We start from the raw sequence: 20096 nt of genomic DNA on the forward strand, positions 1-20096 counted from the left end.
GTCGGCGCCGGCGCGGAGCAGGTGAGGCGCGGCCCGGCGTGCGCATGCGGGCGGGGGTCCCCCGGCGCGCGGCCGGCTCGGCGCGCGGTTTCTCGGGCGCCTGCGTCCCGGGCGCTGCCCGCGGTTGCTCGCCCTTCGCCCCTCGGGGCCCTGTGTCCCTTGTGTCGCCCCGCCGCTTCCTTTCCCAGCCCCCGACGCCTGCGGGGAGCGGGGCCCCGGGACCCCGGCCCGCCCTTTCCCGCGCCGCCGGGGTCCTGCAGAAAGCCGTGCGCTCTGCCGCCGGCCTTCTCCCGTGGTTTGGCTCGGCGGCTGACCTTTGCTCTGCCGGGAGCCTGCAGTGACCTTCGTAAGATGTCCCCTACGGACGTCCTGGCCAGCAGCTCTCGTTCTGGGCCTTTCCCGGCCCTGTTAGGACATTGAGTGTCCAGTTCTGTGGCAGGGGAGTGCCTGTTGGAATACACCCACTTTGTGCCCTGCACTTCCCTGTCCGCTCTCGGAGCTGGTAAGAGGGCTAAAAGCCTCTGCCTTGCACTGGCAAGGCAGGGTTTTACACTGGGCTGAGTGTCTAACTTCTGCATTACTGTAGGTCTCAGCTTCCCCACTTATAAATGGAGCATAACACCAGTATAGACCTCACACGGTTATTTGAAGGATAAGTCAGGTAGGACAGGTGGTCTTGTGCTGGCACATGGGGAGGGTTCAGGGGATGCCACTTGGCAGCGGTAGCTGCTGAGGGCCACGGTGCTGTGTTCTGTACTAAGTGTTGAAAGAGATGTGAAAAAATTTTCCCCAAATATGTTGAAGTTTAATATTCTTGGGCATGTTTGTTTTTCAAAGACACAATCCCCTGCGATTTAAGAGAGTTAAAATGTACTCATCGTTTCAGAGTGTAGCAGTGTAGCCTTATGTAATCCAGGTCTCTGAACAACTCCCTGACCCCGCGCTGTCCCGGAGCAGGATGCAGGAACTGGGCGGAGAGAGTGTTGGATTTGTATGCTGCCTTATCTGGTTTCTTCTTGATAAGGTCCCCAAGAACAGAGCTAGGACTTAATCTCTTTCCCCTTCATCCTATTATGTAGTGTGTGCTCAATGAATTTTTGTTGCGTGGACTGTGAGGGAGATACTGGAGAAGGCAAGCCAGATTTATTTGTCCCTATCTCCCTGACATTTCCCTGCCTTGACCTCTCTACATGCATATGTCTTGCTTTCTGCAAAGGATGCATTCTTGAAAAATCGTGTATAAATTGGGACATATATTGAGCATATTTACGAAACTAGTATTTAAAGAAAATGAGTGCTTTTGTAAATGGGAATTATGTCCCCCAAATTTATTAAGTTTGAACTTGGTTATATCACGTTGTGTCAGAGGGAAGCACATCTGTTCCATTCCCTCATAATCCTGCTTTCCTCCTCATTGGCACCGTTTCAATGGATGGCCTTGTGCCTTGTATTACAGACTTTGGAGCTACGACTAGATTTTCCAACTCTTACTGTCTGAGGCTTGTGTTTTCCGGTTTGGATATGACTAACCACATGTGGCTATTTAAGATAACCTACGTTAAATACAGTGAAAAGATTCAGCATTCCATTTGCACTGGCCGCACGTCAAGTACTCAACAGCCGCGTGGGGCCAGTAGCTACTGTACTGGATGTTGCAGGTACAGAACATCTCTGCTAGTGCAGAAAGTTCCATTGAACAGGGCAGCCTGAGGCTGTAGTCCCGTCTTGGGAAGTTTAACATGTAGCTAAGTCATCAGTAATTGAGAGTTGAAAAAACTCCTTTTGCTCCAAATATCCTGACAAAATACTTTATATTTCGTAGTGATTTAGGTTCCAAAGGGCTTTCACAAAAACTGTTGTACTTCACTCTCAAGAAAATCCTGGGAGGTAGGTGGGATAGGGAATAAAAATTTCGTATCAAGTAGTTGGCATACTAGGAATACAACTCAAGTCGTTTTCGCTTGTTTTCTCGAGCACCGTAAGCGTTGATAATTCTGTAGCCCATAGAGTCATTTGGAAGAGGTTAGGTGGTTATGGAAGTAGGGAGCCCTAGAAGGGGCCCTTTCCTTGGACCAAGTGCCCCAGGGGCCCCCCCGTATGGTGAAAAGGTGGGCATGAGCAGCTGTCACTTCCCTCCCTGGGAGAAGTCTGTTACAAACTTTACCACCGCCTTCCCTTTTTTTTTTTTTAATTTTATTATGTTATGTTAATCACCATACGTCACATCATTAGTTTTTGATGTAGTGTTCCATGATTCACTGTTTGCGTATAACACCCAGTGCTCCATGCAGAACGTGCCCTCAATACCCATCACCAGGCTAACCCATCCTCCCACCCCCCCCTCCCCTCTAGAACCCTCAGTTTGTTTCTCAGAGTCCATAGTCTCTCATGGTTCATCTCTCCCTCCGATTCCCCTCCCTCCATTTTCCCCTTCCTACTATCTTCTTCTTCTTCTTTTTTTTTAACATTTAATATATCAGAGAAAGACATGTATCATATGACCTCACTGATATGAGGAATTCTTAATCTCAGGAAACAAACAGGCTTGCTGGAATGGTGTGGGGTTGGATGGATGGGGTGGCCGGGTGATGGACATGGGGGAGGGTATGTGCTATGGTGAGCGCCCTGACAACTTCCTTAAAATACCTGCTGTGGTTGAGCAGAATAAATGACAGTAGGAGAAGGTAACAGGTGAAGAAAAGAGTTGCGTGTGGTGCTGACTGATTAATTGATGGTAGAAGATTTAGAAGGATTGTATTTCTCAGTGCATGAAATCTTATCCTGGGGAACCCCTCAATGCTTTTGGCTAGTTCTCAGAATTGGGGAGGAAATATAAAATCCACCAATACCAATTACTAATAGCAAACGGAGAAAGTTATTTGGGTAACATCCATGTGTATAATGCTTTAAGGAACAAAGTTTCCACAGACTTTAATTGTCTCAGCCGCTTGGTGAAGTCACTGTTGTCCCCATCTTCCCCCCCTGCCCCCCCCGCCAGGAAGTAAGTGGCTTCCCACGGTCTTCTCATGTGTGTGTGTCAGAAACACAGCTAGAATCTGCATCTGATTCTTACATCCCGTAGTCTGTCCACTGAGGATTACCCTTCCTCTCTCCTTTCTGCGTCCTCTCCGGTCCTTTGGCAAACCTTTCATTGCTCTCACTCTGCAGTTTTTTCTGGGGACTGTACACTTTTAATACACAGCAGTTTAGGCTTTTTAGCAACAAAAGGACTGAGGCCTTAAAGTTATTAATCTGTGTTTGTTGAGTGCTCCTCTGCATTAGGTATTTTGCCTCCATTGTTAAAACTAGAATATAAATGTTACCCTGATTTTACAGAAGAGAGGGGTCTGATATCAGAGATTTCTGTGCTGTAAGCTTAGCTGTAGAATGATCCAGAAGAAGAGCAATCGTAAAACCTCTGGCTTTCAGTGGTGCACACACATGATGGGATTCTTGCTCTTGTCCTTCCTGCAGCTTTAGCTCCTGGGCGTTTGTGCACGTCAGATCCCTAGACCGAAGTGCTGGGCTCAGACCCATATTTCCATCTGGCTTCTGGACATTCTCCTCTGGTTTTTTTCTTTTAACTCAATTAAAACAGGTTTAGACTTGAACTCATTTCCATCTTCCCCAAAGCTGCTCCATCTCTGTTAACTCTAGGTTAAACTGGATCCCCTCATTGCCTGAGCTGCAGATTTCAGCATTGTTTTTTCCCTCTTTCCCAATCTACCTTGTATAGATGGTCAACAAAACCTTCTATTTCTGCCTCCTGAATATCTCTGAGGTCATTGTCTCCTACGTTCTTTCTTAGTCTGTATTCTTTTAATAACCTCCAAAGTGGAGTCCACCCCTGCCTCCAGAGTATCTTCATTCGCAGCCATTCTGCCTTGAAGAGATGGCAGTTATCTAGTTGAAAATCATGAATAATGTTCAGGAGTACTTATTTCTAAAGTATTTTTTCGCTGTGAAAAGAAGTTGGAGAGCACAGGCCCTTTTGGAGGGACATTCTCCCTCCCTCTCTCTTTCTCTCTCTCAGACACACACACATAGGTGGTAATTTTTAATTCTCAGAATTCTCTTTTTCTAGCATTGAATTATCAGGGAGGGCATTACTGAAAGGGGCTTTCACTTGCCTCATTTGTTAAATAAGATAATTTACTTGATAATTTGGGGTAATATAATTCTAGGTTATTACTTACATTAAAGTTTTCTTTGCTGGATTATTACCATCCATTGGCAGTAGTGAAAATTACAACCAATTATTTTAGCTGAAGTACATCTTTTCAGTTGTGAGGTAAAAATTAAAAATGACCAGTGGTAGATGACAAGCTAATATAATTTCTTCTCCCAAATAGTGGAGTGATGTTTGTGAGAAGGGAAAGAAATTTAAGTCCGTCATGAGCTAACTCTGATGGATAATATAATATCCTATAATAAAACACATAAGGAGGCATTATATTTATCTTCCCATGGATTCAAATAAATACAAATCTACACCAGTCCCTTTGATTTTTGAGTACATGGTGTGGACCAAAGTGAGATGTTTAAATTCTCAGAAAACGATGGGACCGCTGCCTCCCAGCAGTGCCCACCAGACAGCTGCACAACAGGGGTCTTACTGATCGCAGAACCATGGGCCTTTGCACAGCTCTCCACAACCACGGTCTCGTCTTTCAGGGACACTACGTAGAGACGTTGCTTTTCAGAGGGCTGTGTGAGAGCAACATAGATTTCCTGACTGATGAGGATTGCCAAATGTTTTCACATGACTGGGACCTATGACCGTGACCCTTGGGGTGACATAACAGGTGGCCTTGCTAGCAGTGTGGTTGCTCTTTCCTTTAAGGTGGTGGGTAGAGCTTCCACTCTGGTAGATGGATAGATAGACATGCCTCTGCTTTGTGATGTCTTCTTCTCAAACTTTGGAAAGGAAAGAAAATACTATAAAAAACACATTGGGGCACCTGGGTGGCTCAGTTGTTAAGCACCTGCCTTTGGCTCAGGCCATGATCCCGGGGTCCTGGGATCGAGCCCCGCATCGGGCTCCCCTGCTTCTCCCTCTCTCACTCCCCCTGCTTCTCCCTCTCCCACTCCCCCTGCTTGTGTTCCCTCTCTCGCTGTGTCTCTCTCTGTCAAATAAATAAAATCTTAAAAAAAAACCAAACCACATTTGTGTGCGTGGGTGTGCCTCCGTACACGCACATCCTATTTTCTTCCATCTTACAAGTTCTGAAAACAGTTATTTTAAAGTATGCCTTGAAATGATTAAAAATAATAAAGCACTGCTTCCTTTTCCAGCTCAGAAGATAAAATAACAGTCCACTTTGTAAACCGTGACGGTGAGACATTAACAGCCAAAGGAAAAGTTGGTGACTCTCTACTAGATGTTGTGATTGAAAATAATCTAGATATTGATGGTTTTGGTGAGTATTCCTTAAAATTTATAAGTGAAACCATTTATGAACTTTTGGGGGTTTTTTTGCAGAATTTTAACCTTTAGCATGCTAAGTAAAATGTTAAAATTCAGGATGTGTTAGTGTTAAATTCTCATTTCTAAAGAACATGAGTGACACTGCGTTTCTCTTCTTTGTACATTGAATTAACTATGTGCCCCGAAGTCTGTTGCCTCGTTACCTTACCGATGATGACTTGTGTGCCACTAAGCTGGGAGTAGTAACCGGAGTTGAAAGACACCAGGTTAGAGATAAAGAATGTCATATCACGGAAGAGTAGTTAGTTTTGACTTAGTTTTTTGGTTTTAACTTTATATTTGGAAATATCTTTGACGTGGAGAAAAGAATTTTCCTGTATAATCTTCACTAAGCTTCCCCTACGATTAACAATTTACATAACTGTGGTATAATAATCAAAACCCAGAAATTAATGTTGGTTCAAAAACTCAAAAACTCTAGACTTAATAGAATTTTCCTATGACTGTCTTTTGTTTTGGGATTCGATGTAAGAGCCCACATTGCATTTAGGTATTCTTTCTCTGTAGTCCCCTTCAGTTTGTGACATTTCCTTAGTCCTTTCTTATTTTTCATGACCTTGATGCTTTTGAAAAGTACTGGTATGTTATTTTATAAAATGTCTCCCTCAATTTGGGTTTGACTGGTGTTTTCTTGTATTGATAGAACTAATGCATTATTTTAAGGGTGTTTTATTTTGCTTACTCTTTTTCTAAATCTTATTTTTATTGAGTTGTAATTGCCATTTAACGTTATATTAGTTTTAGGTGTATCACATACTGATTGGGTATTTGTTATGTATTGCAAAGTGGTCACTGCAACACGTCCAGCTAACCTGTGTCACCACACAGAGTCTTGAATGCCCTTTCTCCTTCCTCGGAAGGGCAGTTTATCTGCCTCTTGTTAGAGAAGGAAGTGCTTTAGTTAGAAAGTTTTTGTGTCTAGATCTGACCATGTTCTTTATCCACTCACACAAAGCAGGTGTCCCAGAAACTGCCTTCTTATAGCTCAGGGATACGCAGTCTGTCACTTGGCAGTTTTGCTCAAGCACACGCTCTCTCTCTCTCTGGAGTGGTGGTTCTCAAAGGGGTTTCCTTTTACCATGAGCATCAGTGTCCCTTGGGGGAATGCAGATCCTGAGGCCCCACTCCAGACCTGCTGAGTCAGAAGGGCTGCAGTAGGGCCCAGCAATGTGTGTTTTAACAGGTCCCCTGTGTGATTCTGATGTATGTTAATGTTTGAGAACCACTGGTCTGCAGTAAGGCCCAAGGAGTGTATCTGACTAACATTCTTTCAAGGCACTGTTCACATTGCACTTTTAAGAGCCCTTTGCACATCAGAATTATTTCTCCTGCTCTGTTTTTCCATCATATAATAAATATGCCTGTCTGTGTTAGTGCTCATCACAGTTTTCCTTTTTCGGGAGAATGCCTCTCTCCCGTATGAGATTATGAGTTTTTGCTCAGTTACCTCACAGAGTAGATTTTGTCCAGAGTTGACAGTGCATCGTATTTGCTGAATTCTTAAATCTAACGTCAGTTTCAGGGCAAATTATAACAACTCCCATTTGAGTGCATATGACATTCCAGCATATGTTATCTCTTCTTGTAACAACTTTAAGAACTAGATTTGTTTTTTAAACTTCTATTTTATAGATGAAAAAAGTAAGGTTCAGAGAAATTAATTTTCCCTGGGTCATACATGGAGCAAGTAGGAGGTCTAGGATTCAAGTCTCTAACTCCCAAACCTCGGGCTTTTTCCTTTCTACCATTTTCCCTAAGAGATGTCCTTCCTGTGTGAACACCTGTCCCAGAAATAGTTGATACAATTCTAATTTTAAGGAGTTTTTTAGTCTAATGTAGTGGTTCTTGGCTGGGACCGAGTTTCAGAACCTCTACAGAGCTTTAAAAAATGCAGACGTCTGCATTCCATCCTAAATAGTACAGGGAGAGATGAAGTTGTGCAGGTAGAATTGTAAAAGTTGCACAGGGTTCCGATCTATAACGTGGTTAAGAATGACTAATTTAGGGAAAGAACTCATTGGTAATTTATGTAAAATATATATTCTATAAAATTTGTAATTCATCTTCCTCATGAGTTCATATTCAGCTACACCTTTGAAAAAAGGTTTTTTTTAAAAGTAGGCTCCACATAGGCTCTACACTCAGTGTGGAGCCCAACGCAGGGCTTGAACTCACGACCCTGAGATGGTGACCTGAGCTGATACCAGGAGTCAGATGCTTAACCGACTGAGCCACCCCAGGCGCCCCCATATTCAGCTACACTTTTAACTAAACTTCGTTTCTCTGAATTTTTCTCCACAAATGAAAAGTGGTACAGCGCACAGTAATTGAGAACAGACTGGAATCAGATTATGGTTCATAAGCCAACACTAACGCTGCCTCTTAGAGCCATGAGACCTGGAGCAAGCCACTTGAAAATCTGTTTGCCTCAGTTTCCTCTTTGGAAAAACAGGATTATAATAGTTGTAGCCTCTAGGGTTGTTGAGGATTAAATGGGGTGTCGGAAGCGAAGTGCTTCGCACAGCGCCGACCTTGGTAAGAACAGCATTTTTGGCATTTTAACTTGGCCTTCCCGCATCCTCTCCCCACTTCTGCAGTAGCCTGAAAACTCTGCAGCTTCAGAACTACGGGAGCTGTGAAGACCAGCAGCCTCGCGGCCACTGGGGAACAGATGGGGTTTGAACTCCTCAGGAAGTCCAGTCTGCTGGACGCGGGCACCTGTCCCACAGCTTCCTGGGAGAGCTCCATCCCAGGGCTTCTTCTTTGGCCTGCCTCCGAGACGGCTGTGTGCAAGAAGCTCTGTCCCTAGGACTTTAGTCTAAAGCAGTCACCTGCCATTGTCTGCCGACACTGTCATACCAGCTGGGCAAAGAAGAGCCCGGCCAAACGTTTAAAAGGGAGATCTGGGGAACGAGATGTTCTGTAGTGGGCTTTGAAATGCCCTGGGGATCTGGAAGGCTGTGCACATGTGCAGGACTCGGCTCACGCCTGGGAAAGACGTGACAGGGTCCTAGCCCCTCACCTCGGCTGGTCTTCAGGTCCCCCATGGTGAAGGCTGAGACAGACATGTAGGCTGCTCGAACGTCGAAGGTGAGCACACCACACACACACACCAAGCTCATCAGGAAACGGTAGACGACTCACTGGTTCCAAGCATTGAAGGACACCCTGCCCGGTCATCTGGCTGACCACCAACCTAAGCAAGCAGAGACCTCAGTGGCTGCACACAACAGGGAAGACAGACTTCAGAGAATTAGAACAGGAGAGTCACCAGGAAGCACCTAGCAGCAACAACAAACCCAGGGCACAGGCTGGAGATCCTCATTTCCACAGCTGCCACATCGTATTATCTCCAGTGTCCACTTGAAATAAAAAAAATTCAAGCACCGAAAGAAATGGAAAGTGTGGCCCATACTCAGGAAAAAAAAAACAGTCAATAGAAGCTCTCCCCCCCCTTCGCCCCCCCCCAGGAGGCCCAGGTGGTAGACTTTCCAGACAAAGATGTTACACCAGCTGTTACAGAAGTTCAAAATGCTGAGGGGAAACTACATGGAGGTGTTCTCTGGCATCTTCACGTCGGAATGTGTGGAGGCCATCGCCACTCTAAGTGGGGATCCCATAAATGAAATAATGAACGTTGTTAATGCCCTTGAGAAAGCTGAGCTTTTGAGCTCTGAGAAAGCTAATGTGGAGGCTGCGACCAGTAAATCGATTTTTATAAATTTCTCCACAGATTCGATCATATGCACTAGGCCTATGCACTGGGCTATTACTGCAGAGATATTTGTAATAGCAAAAGATTTGAAACAACTGAATGCCCATCAGTAGAGGGCTGGTGTATAAGTTATACAACAGGATATTATATGTCTGTGTTAAAAGAAAAAGTCTCTGGAAGGAGCCTTAAAAACAAATATCAGTGGTTACCTGTTGGTAGGAGGGAGATTTTCATTCTACACCTTTTTTTTTTTTATAAGATTTTATTTTTTTATTTACTTGAGAGAGAGAGAGCTCACAAGCCAGGGGGAGGGGCAGAGACAGAGGGAGAAGCAGGCTCCCCGCTGAGCAAGGAGCCCAATTCGGGACTTGATCCCAGGACTCCGGGATCACCACCTGAGCTAAAGGCAGATGCTTAACCAACTGAGCCACCCAGGCGCCGCTCATTCCACAACTTTTTATACTTTTTGAGGTTTGAACAGTGTGAATGGGTTACCTGTCTTCAAAATATAAGAAAAAACTGAGAGGAGACAACCTAAATGTCGAACAACAGGAACTGTGTTAAGTCCGCGATGGCATTTCTAAATTACAGTGTGTGTCTGCTACAGGTAACGTGCCCGCTGTGTTTATAATCATATAGGTAGATGCTTGTCAGTGGAAAACAATGTTTTTAGTTGCTTTCTATTTTTCAGAATGCACTGAGAAAGATACTAGAAGATGTTCAATGTTGATTGTCTCTTCTTGATCTGATGGTGAGGTTCTCATCTCTATTCCACTTTTCTCTGTGTTTTAACTTTTCCTGTGGTGACTGACTTGAATACCTGTGACTTGGGTTAAGTCACTGGCCTTACGTGCGCCTCACTTTCATTATCTATCAAATGAGGGTGATGGTAGTAATCACCTCGGAGGACTTCCATAATGATGCAGTTAATATTATGTCTGAGAATATTATGACAGGAAAATGTTATAAATATTTGCATTAGTCTATTTTATTATATAAAAATCCATGTAGTGACGAGATACCGCTTCACGTCCATCAGGATGACTTCTGTCAGAAAAGTGAGAGAAGAACAAGTGTTGGCAGGGATGAGGAGAAATTGGAGGCCTGACGCGTGGCTGCTGGGAACGCAAAACGGTGCAGCCGCGTGGATAGGTACACGGGGTTACCATGTGATCCAGCAGTTCCATTCTAGGTGTGTCCCCAGAAGAATTGAAAACAGACTGAAACAGATCCTTGTACACCAGTGTTCACAGTGGTCACAAGGTGGAAACAACTCAGGTGTCCACCAGGAGATGAATGGATAAACAAAATGTAGTGGACAGTTATTTAGCCATAAAAAGAGCTGAAATTCTGATACAAGCTGCAACATGGATGAGCCCTGGGAACACTGTGCTCAGTGCAGTAAGCCAGACACAAAAGGACTGGTGCTCTGTGATTCCACGTACATGAGCTACCCAGAATGGGCAAATTCAGAGAGACAAAGTAGAATAGAAGTTACCAGAGACTAACGGGAAGGGAGAATCTGGGCTGAAGAGTATCTTCTGCAAATAGACAGTGGTGATGGTTGTACAACATAATGAATGTACTGAGCACCACTGACTTGTATACTTAAAAATGGCTAAAGGTGGTAGATTTTATGTTAACGTATGTTTTACTACAATTAAAAAATTGGAGTAAGAAATAGAATCTGTATAAACACAGAAAAAATTTTTTTCTGATTAAAAAATCACTGCATATTCATTGTAGAAAACTTTGGAAAATTTAATAAGCCTGTAAAATACAATTCATCCATTCTGGTCTCTATAACCACTAATAACATGCCAATGCTTTTTAAAACCTGCATTATGGTTACGTTCTATGCAAACATGAATTAGATAAAATAAGGGCAATATGAAACTATTGAAGTTTCATAATCTACACAGTGTTTGAAATTGTGTGAATCTGTCCACATTTTTAAGATGTGAAGAGATTCACTTAATTTCAGAGCCGACAGTCATGGAGAATTACAGCCTGTGTTCGTGCTAATGCCCTATGGTGGAGCCACTTCAGCAGATAAATAGAAGTGCTTCCTGATCTTTGACAGCAGCCTTGGAACTTGGGACTGTTACGCTGTTGAAGAAATGGAAACCTGACTGTCCCGTAGCAGTGTTCACTAGCTCACCCAGCGATGGGCGTGCGTGGCTCTGGAGTACACCCCCAAACCAGCCACTGTGACCTAACGCTGGAAGATGAAGGTTAAACAATCGCCCTGACCTTCGGTGCTGTTAATGGAGGAGTAGAGACTGTATGAGCAAAAGTGCTTAGAAAGTAGGATTTTAAAAAAGCAAAAATATTTGTAAGCTCAGAAAAATCTGGAAATCAAGGCCAGGGTCAGAGTTGTGGGCGTGCCGCCGTGTGCCCGGGCCTCTGTCTACCTGCTACCTGCTGCTTGTGGGCTGGAAGTGCGGACCAGCACTCCTGCCTGGCCCCTCTTGGCATTTGTTTCTATGTGAAAATTAGTCTCAACTTGAGTTTTGATTTCTGTGAGAATTTTGGGACTAGCATCCCTTGCATAAAAAAAGATGATTGGTTTTAAACGTGTTGGTTTTTTTTTCCCCATTGAATATTCTATGAGAGAGTATCTTACATTAAATATTCTTTTGTAAACATCGTTCAGAATGTCTGGGGGCGCCTGGGTGGTGCCGTCGGTTGGGCGTCTGACTCTCAGGTCGAGATCTTGGGGTCATGGGATCCAGCCCCACATCGGGCTCCGCGCTCAGTGTGGAGTCTGCTTGGGATTCTCTCCCTCCCTCTCTCTGCCCATCCCCACTTCTGTGCATGCTCTCTCTGTCGAGTAAATCTTAAAAAAATAAATACAATGTTTGTATGTTTTCCTGTTATATGGATATGCCATGACTTATCCATCTCTTTCTTTGGACATTTATGTGGCTTCCAATTTTCAACTATTGTAAATAAACTTAAGGTGAACATCCTCAGAAGTACTTTTTTATGTATATGTTTTATAATCTCCTTGCAATAAATTCTAGGGATAGAATTACCTAGGAGAGTTTGTTTTATAAATTGTTTGCTCAAATTATTTGCCTGTTTTTCTGATGAGGTATTACTTGTTTTCTTGGTTAGCAAAAGCTGTCTTAAATGTGCTATTTGACAAAAAAACATAAAAATGAAAACTAACTTTAAACATTTATTTAAATGGTTTTCAACCTCTGTTGAAGCTACGGTTTTTTCTGAAAGCATTATAAATGCTTTATTTGCAGTAGATAATTTTCTTGAGTTGCTTTTCATTAATTCCTTCTAAATCAAAGCAAGCATAAGTATTGTGATCTTAATACCTCAAAGTATCTTTTTAAAAATTTGAAAATATTTTATCATTAATGACTGTGTATTGCAGTATGCTGTTTTTCAAACTGCAGGTTGCAACCATTAGTGGATCATGAAACCAATTTAGTAGTTCCCAACAAGCATTTTAAGGAAATCAGAACAGAATATATAAAAACACATGATCTTTTGCAAGGGTATTATTTCCTGAACTGTTTGTTTAGCTATTTTACAAAGTATATGTGTGCTGGGTCATGGTGTAGAATGGGATTCATACTGAGAGTCACAATAAAAAAAAATTTTTTTTGAAGGCCATTAGTTGGAATGGGTAAGAATAGAGTCTCCGTGCATAGGTTTGATTCTCAGCTCTGCCACGTCACCAGCTTTGTGACTGGGGGTTAGGAACCTAACCTCTCCATATCTTGTCTTTCTGAGGGTAAAGTGGGAATAATGTTAGTATCTACCTTATGAGGCTTCTGGAAAGATCAAATGAGCTAATCAAAGTAAGTGCTTAAAGTAAACATTAGCTACTGTTGTTAATAAGGTTATTAATATAGGTTCATGTTCATAATAGACCATTTAAAAAATACATTGGAAAAGGTTCCCCAGGGGCGCCTGCGTGGGTCAGTCGGTTAAGTGTCTGCCTTCAGCTCAGGTCATGATCTCAGGGTCTTGGGATTGAGCCCTGCATCAGGCTCCCTGCTTGGGGGGGAGCCTGCTTCTCCCTCTACCCCTCCCCCCCGCTCATGCTCTCTCTTTCTTAAATAAATAAATAAAATCTTAAAAGATTTCACATCCTACTGAGGTAACCACTGGAAGAATCTTTTCCCATTACTACCCTAGGAATATAGAAAATTTAATGACACAATCTTTAGTAGTTTGATGAGAATTCTGCATTCACTTATGTGGTCTCAGGAGAAAAGCTTTAAATATCAATGACCTGAACATGTCCAGAAATTTGGGCATGTAAATATAAACTTGAGATAAGCTAAACCGGGTTCACTAACAATAGAGCGAAGCCTAAGCCACTTTCTTGAATAAAGACGAAGGAAATGGGGTCAAGAAGTCTGGGGGTGGCTGTTTGGTTTATTCCTAATGTTGAATGCAGAGATCCTTTGTGTTGCCCTCATAAGTCCTACTCAAGGGAGGCTGACCAAGTACAGAGTCCTTTTTATAACTTCTCCCCAGGTCTCCTCAGCCCTTCTGTGACCCTAAACCCCATGTAGATGCCCATAAATTCTTGCATTTACGTTGTTAGCTCCCCTCTCCCCTGAGCCCTGGACTTACAGATCCAACTTTCTACTTTACTTCTCTTCTTGGAAATTGCACAGGCCTTTTAAAGTCAACATACCTAAATAGCATTTGATCTTTTCTTTTCGCCACCGAAACTAGTTCTTCCTCGGGTCTCTCCTGCCATCAGTGAGCATCGCTCAGCTGCTGGAGCCCCAAACTGGAGAGTGTCTCTGGCTTTTCTTGCTTCTCCTGTACCCCCAGTGCCATCAGCAGCTCCTGTCAGCGGTGCCTCCAGACTATGTCTCCCCGCACCCCTGCATCCCTGCAGTCCCCGCGTGGGGCTGGCCAGCCGCTGCCCGCTGGGAACTGTGCGGACCTGCTCCCGCTCTTGAGCCCCGCACTTGGGGTGATGTGTCGTTAACACACAGCAAGCATGTCCCCTGACTGAAAAGCATGAGTAACCTCCCGTGTCACTTAGGATACAAATCACACTCCTTACCCCAGCCTAAGAGGCCCCACTGCCCTTCTTCTACCAAATTTCTCACCATTCTTTCTCTCACTTTGGCCCCACTGGCCTTTTCTCAAGAGCTGACCTCACCCAGAATTTTTACTTTGAGACTTCATACACACTTCACATGTTTCTCTGCCTGGGACACCCCCTCTGTCCTTTCTCCTGTACACGGGATTTTCATCTGCCTAGGCTCAGGTTATGTGTTTCTTCCTCAGTGACACTTTGCCCAACCACCCAGTCTCTCACTGCCCTGAGCCCTTTAGTCTCCATCACAGCATCCTATTTCTTTCATTGCATTTATCACAGTATGTTCATTATATATTCCTTCGTTCGCTTCCTCCTCAAAGACTGTGATGGACGATAAAATCATTCCTGTTTTATTCCTCTCTGTATATGAAGTAATGAGTAAAAAGGAAAAAAAGTGGTAAATTTTGGAAGCAACACTCTTAAAAGCCTGCTTATTTCCAACTTTTTTTTTTTTTTTTTTACTTTCCAGTTATTGGATCTTTGAAGTTTTCAGAGTGTATTATCATATTCCATCACTAGGGGGCAGTTATACCTCTCTGATCAAATTCACCTAGTTTATTATCTCAGACCTTGGGTTTTTCCTGCTGTATCATTTATTTCCTTCATGTCTCTTTTGAGGGAAATTATTCAAATTGGGAGATCCTGATAATGTTCACATAAATCTGTATGTATTCTGATTATGTTTATTGACTCCCTATTGTTAATACTGTCTTACTGGCTATGCTAGATCAAACTTTACTCTAGAAAATTAGATTTTATACTTATATATGGTTTCATATTTTTAATATATAATAGAGTTATTCTCTGGACTCTTGAGGGAAAGGGATTAGGTCGAGGTGGGCAGTCTTCCTTGTTAGCATCATATCTCTACAAAATAATCTTAATATAAGATACACGTGCACACATGTATGCAAAATGATCTTTTCCCTGTTGGCAAACACTCAAATTATGTGAAAGGAAAGGAGCAATAGTCTGTAGATACCTTTCTCTGGGAATTAATATGGCAAGAATTTCTGAGCATTTGCATAAGAACTTAATATTAGCTTTGTAAAAAACAAAAAACAAAACTCAATCTGGGGGTGCCGGGGTGACTCATTCGTTTGCGTCCAACTCTTGATTTCAGCTCAGTTCATGATCTCAGGATCGTGGGATCGAGCCTGGGCCTAGAGCCTGCTTAAGATTCTCTCTCCCTCTCCCTCACCCCCTTAAAAAACAAACAAACAAAAACCAAACTCAGAAATTTTATTTATTACCAACCTTGAGATTAGCCAATAACCATACTTACTTATTAAGATAATTTTTAAATTATGTGAATTTGAAATTTTGCAGATGGGGGCACCTGGGTGGCTCAGTTGGTTAAGCAACTGCCTTCAGCTCAGGTCATGATCCTGGAGTCCCGGGATCGAGTCCCGCATCGGGCTCCCTGCTCAGCAGGGAGTCTGCTTCTCCCTCTGACCCTCCCCCCTCTCATGCTCTCTCTCTCTCATTCTCTCTCTCAAATAAATAAATAAAATCTTAAAAAAAAAAAATCAGGAAATTTTGCAGATGAACAGTATTAAGGGTCTTACTTTAGCAAAATCAGAAGTACTGTGAAAACTGAAAGTTTGTCACGAATCCCATAGTTTCCAGGTGATAGGCTGTGTGAACTGTAAATTTTACATTTGTTATTGTAGCTAAAGTGATGCCATCCTTAGTCACTATCATGTAGACTGCTGTTCATAGAAATCTGAATGTCGGTATGATTTTGTTGCCTATAGTGCTGATATTTTAAACTCTGGTTATAATTGAATATTTTTAAAGCCTGTAACAGTTTCAGCCAAGCATTCATTAAGTGCTAATGCTGAAAAATGCATCTGAAAATCAGTTATTTTGGAATAGAAGTTAGATGTGACGAAAAGCTATGAAGAAAGCCAAAAACCTGTCATGATACGTGTTACTATTAATTTAAGAGAACTTTTAATCATTAGCCAGAGTGCTGACAAAAGCAGCATAAAGTGTGCATACCTTTAAGTTCATGAAAATTGCTGTATAACCAGGCAAGGATGACAGATAAAATGCTGGCACCAGGGGCTAATACCAATGTGGCTATAATGTGTCCTTAAGTCCAGTTATCGTCTATGCTAAGTATTTTTGATTATTTGAAAGGTGGAGATGGTAATGTAAAAGGTTTTATTTGAAATGTTCACCTAAGTATATTTTATTATTATTATTTTTAAAGATTTTATTTTAGAGAGAGCTTTTGTTTGGGAAAGTCTTTGTCTCTCTTTCATTTCTGAAGGACAACTTTGTCAGAGTATTTTTGGTTGGGGTTTTTCCTGTCAGCACGTCATATATGTCATCCTGGTATTTCTGGCCTATAAGGTTTCTGCTGAGAAATCCACTGATAGCCTTATGGGGATTCCCTTGCAAATTACAAGCTTTTCTCTTGCTGCTTTTAAGATTCCTTTTGTCTTTGGTTTCTGGCAGTTTTATTTATATAATGTGTCTTGAAGAAGATCTCTTCAAGTTGAGTTTGGGGACTTTTGAGCTTCATGAATTTGCATGTTCAAATCTCTACCAGATTTTGGAAGTTGTTTTTTTTTTTTTTTAAGATTTTATTTATTTATTTGACAGACACAGTGAGAGAGGGAACACAAGCAGGGGGAGTGGGAGAGGGAGAAGCAGGCCTCCCGCTGAGCAGGGAGCCCAATGCGGGGCTCGATCCCAGGACCCTGGGACCATGACCCGAGCCGAAGGCAGACGCTTAATGACTGAGCCACCCAGGCGCCCCAAGATTTTGGAAATTCTTAGCCATTACTTCTTTAAATAAGCTTTTTGCTGTCTTCTCCCTCTCTTCTCCATCTGGGAATCTAGGAATTCATGGATTGTTTGTTTCGATGGTCAAAACACCAGTAGATCACATAGGCTTTCTTACGCTTTTCCATTCTTTTTTTCTTTTTTCCCTCTGACTGGAAAATTTCAGAGGTCCTATCTGCTGATTCGCGGATTCTTCATTCTGCCTGGTCCATTGTGTTGTGAATGGTCTCTGTTGCATTTTCCATTTCATTCATTGTGCTCTTCAGCTCCAGAATTTCTATTTGGTTCTCTTTCATGATTTCTAGCTCTTTGTTAAACTTACCATGTTGTTCATGCATCGTTTTCCTGATTTCATTGAATTGTCTTTCAGTGTTTTTTCATGGCTCATTGAGTTTCCTTGAAACTATTCTATTTGGAATTCTTTATCAGGTAAATAGCAGATGTTCTTGTCTTTGGGGTCAGTTACTAGAAGATTATTGTGTTCTCTTGGTGGTGTCGTGTTTCCTTGATTTTTCACGGTCCTCAAAATCTCGTGTTGCTGTCTTCACATCTGCAGATAGTCACCTCCTCTAGTCTTCACTGACCGACTTTGGGAGGGAAATTTTTGTCAGCCCTGCTAGGGATTCTGAGGCTTTCTTGGGCCTTCAGTGGATTTACCTGCATGCTTGCTCCCTCTTGTGGCACATTCTTAAGTTTATGTGCCTTCTCGCGGATTCTGCAGCGCCAGGTTGTGTGCTGACAACTCTCCTTTTACTTTTCCAAGGGCAGTCTCTCCCAGGCCCGTAGATTCAGGCTGGCTTTGTGTGCGTGCTTACTAGTCGTATGCATATGCTCACTCTTGGTACCCTTGGGAGTGTGCACGGGGAGTTGGCCACAGGGTCAAAGGGAGCAGTAAGTAGGAATGAGTCGTGGGTGCACGAGACCACTTAGATGAGTCTCACAGGCATTATGCTGAGTGAAAGAAGCCAGTCTCAAAAGGTTACATACTGTATGTTTATATTTATACAACATTCTGAAAAGACTACACTATAGGATGGAGACCAGATCAGTGGTTACCAGGGGTTAGGGATGGGGGAGGTATGACCCCAAAGGAGCAATCCAAGGGAATTTTTGGGGGTGATGAAATTGTTCTGTATTGTGATTGTGGTGGTGGTTATACAAACTAAAAATGTGTTAAAATTCATACAACTATATCCCAAAAGGGCAAAAGTCAGGTGGTTACTATTTGGGGGACTACCTTTAACTGTAAGACCAGGAACCTATTAAATTGGAAGAAATTGCCATCAAGAAATAATTTTTTATGAGATGAAAAAAGAACAAAAAAAAGGAGTAATCTTTTTTCTAAAATAGCCTCTTGTTCCTGTCACAGTTTTAGGCTTTTTAAAAAAATGTATTTTTTCCTCCTAAGTACTTTTTTCAGAGACATGTCTTCACTATTTTCTATAAGTTTTCCTTTTTTTTTTTTTTTTTAAGTAGTACATATAGGATAAATCTCAAAAAAAAAATAATGCTCAGATTGTTTTATTATATTGGGGGTTTTGTAGGATTGTTTCTTCTAATAAGTGATTCATGAGGTCTTGTGAATCTTTGCTGTAGAATTTTTTTCAAAAGTGACACTTAGAGCACAACGTGACTATGTGTTTGTCTGGTGCAGTGTTAGCCATCTGATACTGGCTGAGTTAATTTCATTCTGAGTCTAAAGGTCTCTATTATATTTGATTTCTTCCTAATCCAAAGAATAAGAAAAGCACACCTGTTGACAGCTTATGGCAGACAAAGTTTGGAAGAGACCATAAAATAAGGGGTGATCATGAATGTAGTGCATTGATTTAAAGAGTAAACACAAGACTAGAATGTATAATAGGAACTTAGCTCGTAGGAACCAAAAGTTTAATCTTCTGTATATACGCAACGTTTGTCCAATCCTTATTAGAATCCTCTTCAGGTCTGAGCTTGGCAACTTAAGCAAGATGTGGAAACAGTTGGCAAATTTCCTGAGAGGGCAATGAAAATTATACTAGAGAATGAAAATAAAACCTTTAAGAGAAGGTTAAAAGAATTCAAGTTTCCTAGGGAAGAGAGTTGAAAGCATATGAAGAGCTGGAACATGGTTGGTAACTCTTCATTTCATCTGACCAGGTGGTGCAAAAAGGAATGTCCTGAATTTTTCCAGAGGGATTTATTGGGCATATGAACTTTTCTCTCCATTCCAAGATGATTGAGACCATATTGTATGCACTCTCCTCTTCCCTGGGCTTTTCTCACATTGCACCTCTCTGGCTCTCTCTCTACTATTTGGAACATTCTTATTTTGACTCCCTTTCTAGGAGGGGGTCTCTCCTTGGCTCTCTCTACTTCCTTCCATCTTTTTACCCTCCCCCTGGTGAAATCTCATGGTTTTTGCTTCTGTCTTATTCATCTCAGATCCATCCTTTACACACAGCCACCAGTGAGATCTCTCCAAAATAAGACATGCCACGTCATTTTCCTGCGCAAAATCCTTTAGCAGCTTCCCGTAACCTACAGCAGGTTCACAACCACCACCTCTCCAGGGGCTGAATCTGGGAGAGGACAGGTGGAGGGACAGGTGTCCATAACCCCCTAGCCACTCTCATCTCTGTGGCAACCCACCATGAAAGATGTTTGGTTACCTGAGCATGTCAGCTACCTACCCAGTGTGTCGGGAGACAAGGTGGAGAAGAATAATGGGCTAATGGAGCAAGTTCAAGCTCCTTAGGAGAACACGGGAGACCTTCCATGCTCGGTCCATTGCTTCTGCAGGCTCCACACACCTCATCCTGCCCGGAACTGTGATTTCTGTTTTCTTGCATCTTCTGTCACACACGGCCTTCCATTGTCAGGATTCAGTTTTTTTCAATAACATTAACTCTGAAGGGAAGTATAAGCTTTTTAAATTAAGAAAGTTGCTTGAAATATCTTGTAAGGATTGTTTGACTTATATTTTAAAGACAAAAGGAGGCTGGATTTCCTGATTTTTGTCCTACAGT

The 20096-nt window shown here is 42.4% G+C and overlaps 1 protein-coding gene and 1 long non-coding RNA gene across 2 annotated transcripts in view; both read left to right on the forward strand.

Annotated features, from left to right (window-relative positions):
• Nucleotide 1: 1 nt before the first annotated feature.
• The window catches only part of FDX1 (ferredoxin 1), a gene marked incomplete at its 5' end in the record, with an annotated part of 29386 nt that continues 9291 nt past the window's right edge, over nucleotides 2–20096 (forward strand). Inside the window, 2 exons of the mRNA XM_035009420.1 lie at nucleotides 2–21; nucleotides 5296–5420. Of these exons, the coding sequence (XP_034865311.1) occupies nucleotides 2–21; nucleotides 5296–5420 (145 nt within the window). The remainder of the gene's footprint in view (nucleotides 22–5295; nucleotides 5421–20096) is intronic.
• On the forward strand, nucleotides 9598–11513 carry LOC118013211. Its single transcript, XR_004679966.1, has 2 exons — nucleotides 9598–9810; nucleotides 9895–11513. It is a non-coding gene; the product is annotated as an uncharacterized LOC118013211 (long non-coding RNA).

The sequence above is a fragment of the Mirounga leonina genome, unplaced genomic scaffold (genome assembly GCF_011800145.1).
Source record: "Mirounga leonina isolate KUSES-001 unplaced genomic scaffold, KU_Mleo_1.0 Mir_153, whole genome shotgun sequence".
Taxonomy (NCBI): domain Eukaryota; kingdom Metazoa; phylum Chordata; class Mammalia; order Carnivora; family Phocidae; genus Mirounga; species Mirounga leonina.